At 39.7% G+C, this 18,569-nt stretch overlaps 1 protein-coding gene across 4 annotated transcripts in view; it reads left to right on the top strand.

Moving 5' to 3' along the window:
• DROSHA (drosha ribonuclease III) overlaps positions 1-18,569 on the top strand; it is a 608,989-nt gene that overhangs the window by 419,542 nt on the left and 170,878 nt on the right. For all 4 annotated transcript variants that reach the window (XM_069218569.1, XM_069218578.1, XM_069218550.1 and 1 more), the window contains exons 20-21: positions 8,939-8,998; positions 10,507-10,606. In XM_069218569.1, coding sequence (XP_069074670.1) covers positions 8,939-8,998; positions 10,507-10,606 — 160 coding nt within the window. The remainder of the gene's footprint in view (positions 1-8,938; positions 8,999-10,506; positions 10,607-18,569) is intronic.

Below are 18,569 nucleotides of genomic sequence, written 5' to 3'. Positions count from 1 at the left end.
TCCAGAATATAATATTAAACATGCAGCCAAACCAACACTACCAGGTGAGGTTTGTAATGAAACTTCTACGCATGATGTCTTCATGCATAGCCACTGTCCCAAACACAAGACTACACATGCGGCCCTTACAACAGTGCCTAGCAAGACAATGGACACAAGCACAGGGTCAACTCCAAGATCTAGTGTTGTTAGACTGCCAGACACACTTCTCGCTTCAATGGTGGAACCCTATAAATTTAAACCCAAGGGCGGCCATTCCAAGACCCAGTGCCTCAATACGTGATCACAACAGATGCTTCCATGATGGGGTGGGGAGCACACCTCAACCAGCACAGTATACAGGGACAAGGGAACATTCAACAAACACAACTGCACATAAATCATTTAGAACTGTTGGCAGTGTTCCTAGCATTGAAAGCATTTCAACCACTGATAGCCCACAAACACATTCTTGTCAAAACAGACAACATGACGACAATGTATTACTTCAACAAGCAAGGAGGGACACACTCGTCACAACTGTGTCTCTTAGCACAGAAAATTTGGCATTGGGTAATTCACAATCACATTCGCCTAATAGCACAATACATCCCAGGTATTCAAAACCAGTTAGCCGACAATCTCAGTCGAGATCACCACAAACACACGAATGGGAAATTCATCCCCAGATCCTACAAGATCACTTTCTACGCTGGGGAACACCAAAAATAGACCTATTCGCAACAAAGGAAAACGCAAAATGCCAAAACTTCGCGTCCAGGTACCCACACCTTCTGTCCAAGGGCAATGCGTTATGGATGAGTTGGTCAGGGATATTTGCTTACGCTTTTCCCCCTCTCCCACTCATTCCTTATCTGGTAAACAAACTGAGTCAAAACATACTCAAACTAATACTCATAGCACCAACCTGGGCTTGCCAACCGTGGTGCACAACTCTACTGTACCTATCAGTAGTACCTCATGTCAAATTACCAAACAGACCAGATCTGTTAACTCAACACAAACAACAGATCAGACACCCGAATCCAGCATTGCTCAATCTAGCAATCTGTCTCCTGAAGTCTTAGAATTTGGACACTTAGACCTTACACAAGAATGTATGGAGGTCATTAAACAAGCTAGGAAACCTACTACAAGACATTGTTATGCAAACAAATGGAAAACATTTGTTTACTACTGCCACAATAATCAAATTCAACCACTACATGCTTCCGCAAAAAACATTGTAAGTTACTTATTACACTTACAAAAATCTAAACTAGCATTCTCTTCTATTAAGATACATCTCACAGCAATATCTGCATATCTGCAGATTAGACATTCAACATCGCTTTTTAGAATCCTAGTCATCAAAGCATTTATGGAAGGATTAAAAAGAATCATACCCCCGAGAACACCACCAGTCCCTTCGTGGAACCTCAATAATGTATTAACACGACTCATGGGACCACCATTTGAACCCATGCACTCTTGGGAAATGCAATACTTAACCTGGAACGTAGCCTTCCTGATAGCTATCACATCTCTTAGAAGAGTAAGTGAAATACAAGCATTTACTATACAAGAACCCTTTATACAAATACATAAACATAAAGTGGTTCTCCGTACAAATCCAAAATTCTTACCAAAAGTTATATCACCATTCCACCTAAACCAAACAGTGGAACTCCCAGTCTTTTTTCCACAACCAGACTCAGTAGCCGAAAGAGCCTTACATACGTTGGACATAAAAAGAGCACTAACGTATAACATTGACAGAACAAAACAGTTTCGCAGAGCAAAAAAATTATTTGTAGCCTTCCAAAAGCCTCATGCAGGGAATCCTGTATCCAAGCAAGGCATTGCCAGGTGGATAGTGAAATGTATTCAAACCTGCTATATTAAAGCAAAAAGAGATCTACCTATTACACCAAAGGCGCATTCCACTAGGAAAAAAGGTGCCACAATGGCTTTTCTAGGGAATATTCCTGTCTCAGAAATTTGTTAGGCAGCCACATGGTCTACGCCTCATACATTCACAAAACATTACTGTGTAGATGTGTTAACCACACAACAAGCCACAGTAGGACAGGCTGTATTACGAACATTATTTCAGACAACTTCAACTCCTACGGGCTAAGCCACCGCTTTTGGGGAGATTACTGCTTACTAGTCTATGCACAGCATGTGTATCTGCAGCTACACATGCCATCGAACGGAAAATGTCACTTACCCAGTGTACATCTGTTCGTGGCATGGGACACTGCAGATTCACATGCGCCCTCCCACCTCCCCGGGAGCCTGTAGCCGTTATAAGTTGAATGGAAATTGGAAATTTGTAAATAAATACTATTTTAATTAACATTATGTACATACATACTTACTCCATTGCATGGGCACATTTACTGTATTCACAACTCCTACCTCACCCTTCTGCGGGGAAAACAGTCTAAGATGGAGTCGACGCCCATGCGCAATGGAGCCGAAAGGGAGGAGTCCCTCGGTCTTGTGACTCGAAAAGACTTCTTCAAAGAAAAACAACTTGTAACACTCCGAGCCCAACACTAGATGGCAGGATAATGCACAGCATGTGAATCTGCAGCGTCCCATGCCACGAACAGATGTACACAGGGTAAGTGACATTTTCCATGTATAGTAAACACCATAAAAGGATTGTGCACCATGAATAACACAATATGGATTCAGGAAACAAATCACATAACTTGTCAACTCGAATATTACATAATAAATATCTTAGAATAGTAGCATACAATACACAACATGAATTAAACTCGAGCAGAGAATCGTGGTCTTGCCAATTCGAATGTTACCATGTAAAATACCAAGAAATGGTAGCACGCAATGAATATCAAAGTCAAATCATCATTAATCGAATCGCGCGTCTTGCCAATTCGTAAAACACAATGTAAATGTCAAGGAATATCAGCTCACAATAAATAAGATCAAAGTACAATGAAACGAATCGCGCTTCTTTTTCCGGTTCTTAAGCCACCATGTAAAATGTCAAGAAATGGTAGCGCGCAATGAACAACAAAATTAAATGCTCATGAAACGAGTTGTGCGTCTTGCCAATTCGTAAAACATCATGTAAATGTCAAGAAATAGTAGCGCGCAATGGACAACGATGTTTAAACACCATAAAACGAATCGCGCATCTTGCCGATTCTTAAGCCACCATGTAAATGTCAAGAAATGGTAGCGCGCAATGAATAACAAAGTCAAACCTTTATGAAATAAATCTCGCGTCTTTCCTATTTGTAAACTACTATATAAATGTCAAGAACTGGTAGCGCGCAAGTAATCTGTTAATCATTTAAGAATTTAAACCAAGAATATGAAAATTCGAAATAACGGTGTCGGGACAGTCCACCCACCGTCTTACCGCCTGGAACAATGATCACCAATGAAAGATTAGGGCAGAAGACTGGAAGATCCAAATAGGCCGCCGGGACAGGAGCTCAGGAAGAAGCTGCTGCTCTGCACCGGGACCTCTGAATAGTGAGCACTGGGAGTTGGGCTGGCTTTCTTTTATAGAGTCTTGGCCCAGCCCAGAACCAAGCCCAGGCATGTTGCAGGGAAAGTCTCTGGAAGGCCCTGGAAAGGGGCCACACCCTAACACACTCTGAAAGCCTGCAGCAATACATTGCAAAGGAACAGTATTTGTAAGCATATTAAAAATAAGTTTTCAGGATTGAACTCTGCAATGCAAAAGGTTAAACCACAACATATCAGCACAATGCATGAATTACTTTGTTTTGAGAGTACTGGGTTTTTGCATTTTTGTCACCAATAGAGCGCGTACTGCTCTGGTGTTGACACTACCCTATCTGGATGTCATCAGAAATGTCTGTGATTTCTTACATAGCGAGTGGCATTGAGTGTCCTATCTTTCCAGGCTTCTTGTCTGTTCCGAGGTAATTACCTCAGTAGTAGCTACTCTCATCGGTCTTGATTTCCACATCTCGCCCCAACTGAAGAGCTGGCATGGGAATTCTGGGACATCTGAGGCTTATGGAGTTCCTTCATTTGATTCTGAAGCTCTTGTTCAGATGTGGCTGTTATGCCAGTGTTCAGAAATATTGTCTAGTCCTCCTCCAGCACATTTCTTGATCTGAGCCTTCTGAATGCACAGTTAGTAGAAGTCTTTTCACTACTAGGAAGTTCACTTTTCACTTTTAAACCACTGTGTGGTGATGGCAGAGAGCCTACATATGATGTTCTCAGGTGTTCAGATCATCCCGTGGCATATCTAAGAATGTGCCAGCCCCAGTGCAGCCTTCTTCATTTGGTGGCCAAGTATGCATAAGCAATCAGTCCATGTCCTAGGCTTTTGAGCTGGCTGAATCAACCTTGTGGTGGTTCCAGTCTGATTCATTTTATTTTAAGATTGTGGTCACATATATTATCTTAACGTTGTATAATTCAGCCTATTGCTTTCAGTTCTGAATGACTTTTCCTTTTCTCTAGTGGTAATCCGAAACCTTTAACTGCAAAACTTTATTTCAGCAATCGAGACAAAAATCAAATGTGTTATCTGCTACTTGTGTATGGATGGGGACATGCTATCTCCTAACCCTTTAGTAGTTCATCCTGGGTAAGCAAGCACCAAGGTGCATTGCCTCAGCTGGCATTGGTGTGTTCCTTGCAAACAAATATGAATTCTTACTCCTCTCTGGCCTGAGAAGCAATCTAGAAACAGCACTTGAAAATGTAAACGCAAAGAAGCATGTCAGTTTTCAACATGGATATCTGTGACTCCTTTCTTTGAATCTGAGTGAATTGTGGCAAACTTTTCAAAGTCTGCTATACAAAGTCTCCTAAATGTTGCATATGTTTGGGGTTCCTTCTCTGTGAAATAATTTTCACAGATTTTTTCTCCATTTCTTTCTCATTCCGCTTACACACACTTTCTTTCTCTTTCTCCTTCCATGCCGGTTTATCCAGTCCTAGTTGGTGGGGGGGAGGGTGGAAGTTTGAGAAACACTCTGGTTGGAGGCAGTATAAGATGGGGTAGTTCAGGTTGTCTTTCAACTATGCCTAGAGAAGTGCCTCCAAGATGTAGAACTTCCCCACAAATATTGTTTTCTTGCCAGAACAGTATTGTATAACAACACTTCAATGGTTCCCTGCATTTGTTTCTTTCACTTAGTTAGCCTCATCCAGAGGGAGAGATCAATTTGGATCTTAGTATGTATGTCATATGAACTTGGGCCTTTGGTGTACTTAAACTGTGGTGGCGTTGAAGATTGTTTTTGTGATCATTGCCTTTTCCCAAATGAATAAACAGTTGTTGACTTTACACTGTTTCAACCCTTTCCTGGCTTTCATGGTATGCGGTTGTTTGAGACAAATTTCCCATAAGATCTTCTCAGATTTCCTTATCAACTAGGAGCTCTTATTTACTTCCTTCTTTCCTGATCACATCTCTGATCATAGGAGAACATTACAGACATTGATATATGTAAGTCTCTCAGATTTTACATGAAAAGGTCTAAGGCCGTTCACCAGTTGGGAGACAGGCTGCCTCTTATCTTGGGGGAGAGCCTTCTCCAGACAAGCAACCTTCTAAAACTTTCACTGCTCACCAGGTGGTGTCTTGCAACATAAAAAGCTATGCTAAGGTGTGTTTCCCAGCGAATCTCTGTACTCTTAAGGCAGTTTCTGAAGCTTTTCATCTCTATTTTCACACTTTTATATTTCCAGCACACAAGTAGCATAGGTTGCTCCTTATGCTTTTTGTAGGTAGTGATCCAGAGTGGATGGCACAAAAGCAGACACTCAGTTTAGTCAAACATGTTAGAAATGGGGTCTCTAGTTGGCAGTGTTTTGTACCCTGTCCAAGTAGGGGCCCTCACTCTCATCAGGGTAAGGAAGTCACCTAGCTAAGATAACCTCTGCTCTCCCCCTTTGGTAGCTTGACTCATGCAGTTATACTTATGTCAGAGGCAATGTGTAAAGTATTTTTACACACACACACACAGTAACACCACCACAAAGGTACCCATACCAGAAAAAAAAACAATATTTATCTAAGTAAAACAAGAACAAAACGACAAAAATCCAACATATGCAAGCAAAGTACACATTTTTAAAGATTAAATCTTAGAATAGCACTTAGAAACATAAGAGCTCCAACTAGGGCTATCACAGTTTCTTGACGGAGTCGCTTCTAGCAGTCCAACGCCACTCATGAGGGAATGCGGGCTAGTCATGGAGTCACAAGGATCCCAGGTACAGTACCTTGGAAAACGATGATGAAATAAAGATGTTGCATGGAGTTGGGAAGGTGAGGAGTTGCTAGTGCGGCATTGGTTCCTTATTGATAGGCAGCGGATGCGAGGTGTTGGCTCCTTACAAGAGAGGTGCTGTTGCCTCCGTTCCTTATCACAAGGTGGAGTCAATGAATCCAGCAGGTCAAGATGCGACGCGTCCACTTTTCAGTGTTACGATCCCACCACAAGGGCTGTAGCAGAGTCTGTGTCACAGACGTCAGTGACACGATGCTCGGGACTCGTGCTGTGACTGGACTTCGGAGGTGCTGTGGCGGCGGTCCAGTGTTGCAGGTCGCAGTTGTTGCACTCAGCGCGGACCATGACTGCAGTGCGGAGTCAGAGCGTGGCACCAGTTCCAAAGTTGATCTAGATTTGATGTGCCTAGTTTCTTCTTGGTGGCAGCAGCACTCAATTCCAAGGGCCCAGAATCTGGGTTTGGCACCAGTTGACAAGTCAGGACTCTCAGCAAGAGAGCCCATGTGCTGGCAGGTGAAGTCTTTGATGTCTATTATACTTCTTAACAGGAGGCAGGCTCAGTCCAAGCCCTTGGAGAAACTTGGAAAGCAGGATGTAGAAAGAAAAGTCCATTCCTTTCACTCTCAAAACATAAGCAGCAGGCCAGCACAACAAAGCGACAGGCAGAGTGGCAGTCCCTCCTACAGCATCAAGCCCTTCTTCCTAGCAGAATATCCCCATTCCAGAAGTGTCCTAAGTATGTGATGTCTGAAGTCCAGTATGTGTACCCATTTCTGTCTTTGAAGTAGGCAAACTTCAAAGATAAGTGTTTGTAGTGCACAAGACTCTGCCTTCCCTGCCATGGCCCCAGACACACTCCAAGGGGTTGGAAACTGCTTTGTGTGAGGTCAGGTCCTCCCACACACTCTCAGGAAGCCTGGTGGTGGGCCATCAGGATATGCAGGGCACGCCTCAACTCCCTTTGTGTGACTGTTTAGAGTGAATTCACAAAACAGCCCAACTGTCATCCTGACCCAGATGTGTATTCAGTAGACAGAGTTACAGAATGGTCAAGCAAGAAAGTGCCCCTTGCCCACTTTCTAAAAGTGGGGTTTTCTAACCTACAATTCAAAAATCAACTTCACCAAGAGGTGTATTTTTAAATTGTGAGTTCGGCGACCCCAAACTCTATCTCTCTATCTGCTCCCAATGGGAAATTACTCTTAAAAATGTATTTCAGAGCAATCCCCATGTTACCATATGGGAGAGAGAGTCCCTGCTGTAGTGAAACACACATTTAACAGTAGTTCGCTATCAGGACATGTAAAACACATCAGTACATGTCCTACCTTTTAAATGCACTGCACCCTGGCCATGGGGCTACATTGGGCCTACTTTAGAGGTGACTTGCATGTAGTAAAAGGGAAGGTTTGGACTTGGCAAGTGGGTGCACTTGCCAGGTCAAAATGGAAATTTAAAACTGCCCACACAGACACTGCAGTGGCAGGTATGAGACATGTTTACATGGCTACTCATGTGGGTGGCACAATCAGTGCTGAAGGCCCACTAGTAGCATTTAATTTACAGGACCTCGGCACTCATGGTGCACTATACCAGGGACGTACTCGTAAATCCAATATGCCAGTCATGGAAAAACCAATCATGAATACAATTTACACAGGGAGCACTTGCACTTTAGCACTGCTCAGCAGTGATAAAGTGCACAGAGTGCTAAAGCCAGCAAAAACAAAATTCAGCACAGGATCAAAACCAGGAGGTCAGAATCAAAAAGACATAGGAAAACACGCCAAAAGCTTGCAGGTCTAACACAAACCTTCCGAAATATTGTGTGTGGTTGAATTTATTATTTAAATAGGCTGCCATTCCCAGTTTGCATTCTCATGTTTTAAAATTTTGAAGAATTACTAGTTTAACAAGAACTAGATAGTCACCAAAGTGACTTTTGCTGCGGTAGTCCTTCGCCCTAACCTCGTCCATCTCACCAGACATTTACCACCTATTTCCATTCCTGCAAAAGAATATTCAGAGTAGTAGAAAAGTGGATGATTGTTGTGTAAGAAGATTTTAGGCAGAGATGGTTTTGAAACCGCCCGGTGCAAAAGGGCGCTGCTTTCTTCATTGTGGAATTCTTTCATTTTTTTGCAATCCAAAGAATTTTCCTTTATGCAGTCCTATATCTAAGACCTCCCATGAGTCTGTACAAAGGCTGAGGACTGCTGTGCAAGGTTAACTACAGTAATTAAGGATTGTTTGGCGAAACATGATAGAATGGTCCTACAAAACAAGAAAGCTTTTACATTTGTTTTTCTTATCTTGTCGGTGTGATTGATGCCTTGTGCCCTCTGCCCGGAAATTTTGGTACCACAAATAAGTTAAGCATTTCTGTTTAGGATTAACATTCTACTAGTACAGACTGTGTAAAAAAAAAAAACATTGCTCAATGTTTTGGTTTTAGTGTTTTTGGGTTCATGACAGTCTATTGCGAGTGACATACTATAATTCTTACTCACCTGGCATACTTGTCAAGTCATTCTCCAAAGTATTGTTTGTTACCTAATGAAAAGATTTACATATTTTGCAACAGCGGTGTGTAGTTGTTTTTAATGGGCCGTTTAAGTTTTATTTATTCTTAAAAATAAAAAAATGATTGTGTTATGAGTGGAAATTTTCATGCCTATTTTATTCTGCAGGATTAGCCACAATGAACGTTTGGAACTTTTAGGAGACGCCGTTGTTGAATTTTTAACAACGTAAGTTTTGTATTGACCTACATTGAAATTTTGTTCTAACTTTTTCTGTCACTCTATTCTGAGAAAAATACAATACACTATGTGAAATTGGGCATTTTATGGAATATACATAAAAAAGGCCACATTTATGCAGTGGTGCCTTCGGGTTAGATGATCCAGCCCCCACAAACTAACTGCTTCTAATTAGTCATGGGCTAGCGATCTGGGTATGTGCTCGCCTTTAAATATTTGCCTGGTTATAGTGACTGAATTTTCGATGGCTCTTAATTGGGGTGTGCTGCATGTAAATGAAAGCTTACTGTGTGTCTACTGCTACCAAATGATCCATAAATATGTATGTTATGCTACTTTAGAACCCTCTGATTAATATATGGTTCTCGTCATTAGATCATTACCACCAGCACCGTTGGCCCTTCTTAACATCTAAACATCATGGGCCTGATTTACAAAGAAAGGATACACAAAAGGGTGAAATTAGTTCGCTTCGATATAGTCATACTTTTGGAACAAATGTTCATCTTTATTGTAAACCTGAAACAATTAAAGAGGTACTTCTTTGAAACTGACATTCGAAGTTCTAAAGGAGTACTCGTATGCATAATGTTTATGCACCCAAAATGTATACCTGGTTCCAAGTCCACTTCTGGAAAAGTAATTCAAATATACATTTAATGTTTTTATATGTGTCCAATGGAAACTTTTTTTTCCAGAGAAGGCTGTCCTTCCCCCTATGTCCTTATAAATGTGGTTGTCCCCGTCTCCGGTTCCATCATGGAAATGCACTTCCAGCTTTAATTGGAGAACATTTCTTAGGTTTTTAAGGTGGAAAACCAGCTCCAAGATGTTAGTGAACATTCTGTATTTTATGCTTTTGTAGGTATTAGACTATTACAGGTAAACCCATCTAGGTGTGCCCAGAGAACCACCTACACCATCAATCTTGTGAATATTTCCATTTCATTATGGTGACAGCATTTCACGTTCATAATGCCTCTTTGAAAATGGAAATGTCTGCAGATTGTGAATCTGTGTGCAAAAATCAGACATTTAGACTAAGTGCGCAATTTGCTTTGAAAATAGAGTTCCTTTTACTTCGAAGTCTTCAGATGCACTTCCTTAACCCTATCCATGTGAGTGACTTGTCAGGGTGGTGGTGGGTTGGCAATGCGTAGCATGCACATGCCTTCTCAGCGTGACATTCATTTCAGAGGCACCCTGTTAACCTTTTTTTATTGTTTCATGAAATGTTGGTGTCTGAATGTCCCTGGAAGCAGGAAGTCTCTTTCTGAAACTAAACATGGGTTATGCAAAGAGCGTATAATTATCCATCTCCTTCAACACACCTTTCTTAGGAACAATTACAGGCTTTTAATGTGTCAATTCACCAGTAGTCACTTCTTTTCGAGCGCCACAATATGTCCCCTAAACTTTGTGTAGTGTTCACCCTCTACTTATTAGATCTTTGTTATTAAATACAGTTTTCTCACTTTTGTTGTTCCTCATTTCAGCGTCCATTTGTACTATTTATTTCCGGGCCTTGAAGAAGGTGGTCTAGCAACCTATCGCACTGCTATTGTCCAGAACCAGCATCTTGCTATGTTGGCTGAGGTACTGATTAAATAATGTACATATTTGTTTCAGTAAAATGTTCTTGTGCTGTAAACATGTCCTGTTTGCCCGGCCCTTGTACCCATCTATCTCCTGGATCATAGCATAAAAGCAGCCTTCTGCTTTTTGCATCCAGACGCTGTTTCCATGGATGTCGAAAACAAACCTAACTTGTTATGCTTTAAGAAAGTGCTTTACTAAACAGCCAGCTCCTCCCGGCACCAGAAGAATCATGTTCTACACCTGTCACCAGTTCATTTTGTTGTGTTGAGGTTAAAAACAAGGGAGGGGTCACAGTAGATATAATGCAGTGTTGATGTTATGCAGTGTTATCGTTCTACAGCATTTGGTCATTCACGTGCTGTGAATGTTCATTGGCAGTCTCTGAATCGCATGCATACAGTAGCTCACAAACAAATACAAAACAATAGTCTGCCTACATTATTTGTTTTTCTAGTTACAACCACTGAGCGGACTAGGCTTAAGTGCCTCTTCCTTCATGGTACATTGAGTGAGGGAGAATTCAGCTCTTGATCTAATTCAGATTTTCCAAACCTGTTGTTTCAGGCTGGTATTGTTCAGCAGTGTTTACTTTGTCCACCAGTTGGAAGTCACTTGCTACAAGTTACGAGGTGCTGACAGGTTGCTTGGCTTTTTTTTAGTATGACTTTTTTCTATAATGAGGAAAGGCTTCTGTTCATTGTGAATGGTCAGTAAATTCTTCATCATTGTGGCTCACTTAAGTTACATTTCTGTTTTTAAACATTTTGTTGTTTTCTATAGCATAAACACAATGAATCCTTTTTTTTTTGCCACAAATTGTTATATGCTCATTTCTGGCATTGTTTCCAGTGCCCAAATGCTTGGCCCATCATCCAAATGCTTTTAGACTTTGTTAGGACTTCTATAACTTGTAAATCACGTTTTGCCTGTCATGCACAAAGTTGCAGCTCTATTAGGAAAGCCATTGTTAAACAAGACTTGCCTGTAATTTAGCATTTTCTTTTTTGACCACCTTTAGTCTCTGATAATCTACCATTCCCTGATATCTGGTCATGTCTGCTGCCTTCCAGGCTCCCAGAATCTCAAGGGGTGCTGTTAAGTTTATAGTTCTCTCAGTGGTTGCCCCCAATTCTCACCTATGTCCAATTAGTATTTTATTAGCTGTGCACAGGTTCAGTGTGTCTAGAGTGCAGCACCCTTGCGTCAGCACTCCCCCTCCCCCCCAAGCATAAACCATCTGTTGCTCGTCTACATCTGTACAATAGTTCTCTTGTGTGGTATGTTCTGTGCAGGATTTTTAGTTGTACCCCCCAGCCCCTACTGAAGTGGTGCACTCAATCACATGCAAGTACATTCATTTCCCATCTACTTTTTATGGATGGTAAGTCTCTTTATGTATTGATCAGAAAGATGTACAAGTCCAGGACACAGCTTTTCTATACATGGGCTATAATAGTGTTATTTCTAAGAGTCAATTCTCAATTGTTCCATTATTTGTATCTATGCATGCCACCAATACATGTTTGAGTTGTAAATATCTAAACGTTTTCATTTTGTTTCAGCTAGTGTTCAATCTGTATGAAAGCAACCATTCTGTTTTTTTCTGATACATCAGCTTGTGTGCAATGTCAGTGCTGTCCCAAGCTTGGAAACCCTCTAACTCGTTTATCACCCTAAGTCTGGCAACCACAGAGAAGGGCTCTTTGCTCAGCCTCCATCCCTATTGTGTTCATGCCATGTTTCCCTAGAGCTCATGTGGCCGTTGGCTTTCCATTTTTAAGCGGGCCTCCACTGCCTAGCATATGTCTGTCAGTTCAGACAGCCATTGCTTCTGGGCATGTTCAATCCCTCCCATCGATAGTATCTAATTAGGCTGCTTTATAATATTTTTTTAAATTAAGGAATGCAATTTTTACCTCATGTATAACTTTGCAGGGTCTTTAGAGCTATTCTTGGGAACCCATTGTCCCAGAGTAGTGGTCTGGTCAGTTCTTCCATTTTTTTTTTTTTAACAATTCCTCCGGGTCAATGTATGAGGTGTTTTGTATCATGTATGTACATTTTAGGAACGCAATCATTTTGTGTAGGGCTGCTGTCCCCAATAAAAAGGCAAGTGTTATCAATGTGACACTTCCATCCAAAAGTTCACCATTAGTGTGCTAGATTGTCCTTAGAGAACAGGAGGTAATGAGTTGACACCAGGTTCCCAGATGTCTAAAATGCTTGCATTCTATTCTGAGTGAGATGGGAAGCGTCTTTATTTCAGTCCAATTTCTTAGTGGAAACAGCAACTTTCCCCAGTTAATGATGAGTCCTGGGTAGTTGCTTTAGTTTTTAAATATATGCTTGAGACTGGTGAAGGATTTGTCCGGCTACTCCACATACAACTGAAATTTCTCAGCATGCAACAGAGTTCTTTAATCCCGTTCTTGGGCTCACTTCCACCCCTCCCTAGGGTGTGTCTAAACATCCATTGTGCCAAATGCTCTATTTTGAGAGCAAATAGTGTAGGGGTTAGAAGACATGCCTGCGTAGGTCCTTGATGCATAAAAAAAGGTCCTGTATTGTGTTCCATTGATCCCGCCTCAGCCACCGCTGTCTTGTACAGGGACCTTGTTGAGGATAGAAAATACTTGTATAGCCCCCTTTTTTCAGGATTCGAAACATAAACGCACATTCAACTGAATCAAAGGGTTTGTTTGCATCAAGTGATTCTAAGGCTGTGGGTTACTCCAGTTTAGCATATGCTAGATTGTTGCATAGATGTGTTATACTGGATCTGGTGGATTTTTGTGCCTTCAAACTAGCTTGTTCTGGGTGAGCCAAATCAGTTATCAGTGATGTCTGCCTGTTTATGAGTACTTTGACTTTGATTTTTGTTTTGCTATTTAATTTAATGATGAAATTAAGCCACAAGAAGTGCAATTATACCTAGGCTTTCTTTGCTTATGGATTAGAACTGTCTCTGCTGTTCTCAGATCTGTTGTGAGGGTACCATTTTTTTTAAATATATATATATATATATATATATATATATATATATATATATATATATATATATATATATATATTTTTTTTTTTTTTAGAGTCTATACACCTATCCAGCATAAGTTTTGCTGTCATCTCAGCCATTTTTTGTGGATTTACTAGTTCTTCTAATGTGATGACTTCTCTAGTCCTAATCTTTGCTCCTAATTTAACCATCACATTCAATAGTCTGCTATGAAATCCTCACTCTGATGGATACTTCTTTTTTTATTTTTTTTAAAGATTTTTTATTTTTTTAGTCAAATACAAGAACATTACTTAACATTGACAGGATAGAGATATGCAGTTGGGAATATATATGCATAAAAAATATTGTACTTATAAATGCATATTAAACATCTAAATGAATTAAGCATATACAACAATATAGTATCAAAGACTCCAAGTTTGAATAAAGAAAGAAGAAAGAGAGAGGGAGAAGAGCTATAGGGATAGAAAAGGAATCAAGTGATAGCCATGTGGAGAGAGAGGTAATAGACATTAGTTACAGCGAATGTAAGATTAAATACGTATATATAAGAAGAAAAACAGGAAATATATTGTCATTTTTAAAAAGGAGGAGAAAAATCATTTTCCTTCGCAATGCGTGAGAGATAGTTACTTAATGGCAACCATAGCTGGTGATGTTTAAAGAAAGTTCCTGTTGAATCAAGCTTGTAGCTGTCAAGTCTATGATGATAACATACAGAATTCCACCACTGTCTGAGTAGTGTTCTCCGAAGATTTCCAGTTAGAAGTAATAATAGAGATTGCAATCGAAAGCAAAAGGTCCACCAATTTTCCAAGAGGCCTGAATGAACTCCAGATATCGTGTATGCCACCCAAAAACAGTAATTCATATGACATTGGTAAGGAGATCTGAGCTATTGCTGAAATGCAAGACCATATTGAGGACCAAAAAGTAGATAGGGATGGACAAGAAAAAAACATGTTAAAGTCAGTACCCTGCTGAGTGTGGCAGCGCCAACAATTGCCATTTTGTGCAAGTTTCAGTTTGTAAAGGCGTACAGGAGTGTAGAACAGTATATTATAAAAAAAATATAGGGTCTGCGTGAGGCTTACAGTGCGTGCAGTGGAATGTATCTGATACCATATTCTATCCCATAAAAAAGTTGGCCAAACAACACCAAGATCTGATTCCCACAATGTCTCAATAGGTGATTTGAGTCTAGGTGAAACAGACGTTCTTAAAAGTTTATAAATTCCAGCTGCCCTAGGATAATTAGAAGTAGAAAGAATGATATATTGGGATTTCATGCGAATAGGGAGATTATAAATTGCTGAGAGAGAGTAGTAAAAGGGATGAGAGAGTCTTTATGATATAATTGGGAAATGAGAAGAATACCTTTAATAATCCAAGCCTTTCAACACAAGGTTTTACCTTGTTTCCTAAGAGAACTATTGTGCCAAATAGGACTGTTAAGGAATTGATTAATGGGGATAAGATGCGAAATAAAAAAAATGGTTTCAGTAAGTTGACTGAATGGGAGATAGTGCTGGGCAACAAGAGTTTTGGGTGGTTAGACATAAATATAATGTGTTTATGGGAAAAGGGAGAAATAAATGTTTCTTCCAAAGAGAACCATAGCTTTTGAGGGGCATCATTGAGCGTAGATAAATAGGGTTGTATTTGCTTAATGCCAAAAGATTTGTAATAAGTTAAAAAGTCAGGAAAATTAACTCCATCTTGTACTTTAGGAAGTTTTAATTTCGAGAGAGAGATTCAGGATTGTTTACCGTTCCACAGGAACTTGGATAGAATTTTATCTATTGAACTAAAAAATAGTTTAGGTATCTTAATAGGAAGCATCATAAGGAAGAAGTTAATGATAGGGAGAAGCATCATCTTAATGGTGTCCAAGCAGCCCCACTATGTGAGATATAACGGAGACCATTTCTGTGTGAGATCTACAAGCTTTGCAGATAGGATTTCTAAATTAGTCTTTAATGTATCCTTGAGAGTAGTGCAGTACCATACCCCCAGGCATTTAATCTTAGAAGAAATCCAAGATAATCCTGCATCAAGGAGTACAGAGCCAGTGCAATTAGCATTAAGTGGTAAGACCACTGTTTTGTCTATATTAAGTTTATAGCCAGATACATCAGAATATAAGTTGAGCTTATGCAGGAAGAGAAGTGTCAGGGTGAGACATGTACAAAAGAATATCATCAGCATATGCCATAAATTTGATGTGTGCATTATTAATTTGAAACCCCGTAAATTGTTCAGATGTTTTTAATTGGTATAGAAAAGGTTCGAGAGCCAAAATAAATAGTAAAGGAGATAATGGGCATCCCTGACGAGTACCCCTTTTAAGAGGGAAAAAAGGAGATCGGATACCATTTGTTATAACCGAGGAACATGGTGAGGAATAAAGAATGGATATAAAATGTCGGAATTTAGTACCTAGTCCATGCCATTCCAATGCCCTTGACAAGAAACCCCAGTAGACCCTATCGAAGGCCTTTTCCGCATCCAATGATAAAGCTGCCAGAGGAATCTTAAGTTTAGATGCCTTGTTAATAATATTTTAAAAAGTACAGGAATTATCTGCTACATTTCTATTAGGGATAAAACCAGATTGATGAGAATCAACAAGGTCAGGCATATATGGGAGTAGACGGAGAGCTAAAACTTTGGCATAGAGTTTACAATCAGTATTAATTAAAGATATGGGTCTATAATTTTTACATTCAGTCGCATCCCGATCTTTTTTGGGACTAAGACAAAATATGGCCTCCAGTAAATGAGCCAGATGTAGAACCTGACATTATAAAGTGATTAAGTAATTGAAAGAATTTGGGGAAGAGCGACTTAGCAAACTGAATAAAGAATTCTACTGTGAAGCCTTCTGGGCCTGGAGCCTTACCCTTGGGGAGAGATTGTAAAGCTGTATATAGTTCGGTAAGTTGTAGGGGTTGGTCTAAAGATGCGAGGTCAATCTGCAATGGGTCTCTTGGTTTGATATTATAGAAATATTGGTTGATAGATTCAAATGTTGGTGTGTGTTCTGGAGTGTACAGGTCCTTATAGTAAGAAGCGAAATACAATGCTATATCTTTATCTCTAAAGTGTTTAACACCATTGTTATCTGTGATAGATTTAATAGTTGTTTTTTCTTTTCTTTGTTTCAAATATTGAGCTGGAAGAGAACCAGCTTTATTGTTGCCATCATAATATCTGGCATTTATTTTCAGGAGGGTTCTGCATGCTTGTTCAGTGGTATATTGGTTAAACTCCATTTTAGCTGAGACTAGTGCTTCAAGATGTGATTTACAAGTTTTGTGAGTACAGTATTCATGTTCTAGGGACTTTATATTTTCAAGGACGGAAGTCGATTTTTGTTGAGCAGACTTTTTTTTTGTGTGAGTGTAACTTATGATGAAACCTCTAGAGGCTGCTTTGAATGCATCCCACACAAAATGAAATGATAGTTGATCACTATTGTTGATGTGGAAGTATTCTTCTACAAACTTACTATAGGAAGCAATAAAAGTAGCCTCTGAAAGTAGAGAGTTATTAAACCTCCATGAAGATGTTTTAGAACCATTAAAAAAAAAGATCAAGGCCAGTAATCACAGGTGCGTGATCTGAGATCAAAATAGCACTGATTTCAGAGTTGACTATATGTTGCAATAAACCTTTACTCATAAAGATATAATCAGGCCTAGAATGAGAATGGTGGGTAGGAGAATAACAAGAGGTCGGGATTGCATATTCGCAAGGAATCAGAGAGAGAATGCTGTAAAATAAAGTTTTTAAAAGCTTTGTGGGAGGCATGTGGAACTAAACGTGACGTGGAACGTCTGTCCAAAAATGGATCGAGAATTTGGTTGCAGTCACCACCTATTAGTAAATTGTTTGAGGAATGTTCAGAGACAATATGTGAAAGATTCTTCCAAAAATTTGGATCTGGATGTTTGGGGCCGTATATATTTAGGATAGTAAGAGAAATAGTGTCAATTGTAAATGTAACAAGTACCTAGCGACCTTCTGTATCTTGATGCTGTGAAATTCTGGTAGGTTTGAGAGATTTATGACAGAGTATAATTACCCCATTTTTTTTTGTGGAAGGGGAGAAGAAAATGTCCCCCACCCATTGTTTTTTAAGCTTAATTGCCTCAGAGTCGTTGAGGTGAGTCTTTTGCAACAAAGCAATGTGGCATTTTAAACAAGCTAAGTGAGATAAGACACGCTGACGTTTAATGGGGTGTTTAAGCCCCTTAACATTCCAAGTAACAGTTCTAAGTTGCATAACAAGGAAAAAACTAGGCATGTCAATTTTGCAAAAGCAAAGAAATGGAAAAGAAACAAGATAGTAAAGAAAAAGAAAAGGAGGAAGATGACCTCCAGAAGTTGTATATACATGGATGTGGCAATACAGGGACTAAAGACCACGAAAGCTAAAGAAGACAAGATAGAAAGTGAATGCCCCGAAAGGTAGAGGGACAGCGGAGAACTTGAAAAGACAGGCAAGAGTGGCTTCAGAACAAGAAAAGTGATATTAGATATTAAAACATATGAAGGCGAGTTTCATGGAAGAAAAAAAAAAACGAAAAATGTACCATCAGGAGACCAAATAACGTAATAACTACAGTAAAGGAGTGTGACATGAAGAACAATACAAATCAAACCTTAGCAGTGGAACGTGTAGGAGAACAATTTGGATGGTGAGAAAGGATACGGTTGGGAAAGGAACATGAGGATTGCACAAAGAACCCTATCTAAAAAAAATAAGAAAATAAGAAGATGCAGAGAAGGAAAACCATGGATATAAATACTAAACATAACCATTACTATGAAACTGTCCATAAAAAAAAAGAAAGGACATTAAAGACACATTAAATTATATCTTCAAGTAATTGCAGATGCTCCTAGTTTCATTGCTTCTGTTTTGTGTTGGTTAATAAA

This window comes from Pleurodeles waltl, chromosome 2_1 (assembly GCF_031143425.1).
Source record: "Pleurodeles waltl isolate 20211129_DDA chromosome 2_1, aPleWal1.hap1.20221129, whole genome shotgun sequence".
Taxonomy (NCBI): Eukaryota; Metazoa; Chordata; class Amphibia; order Caudata; family Salamandridae; genus Pleurodeles; species Pleurodeles waltl.
Note: the sequence above shows the minus strand (reverse complement) of the source record. Positions and strands in the feature narration are given on the sequence as shown.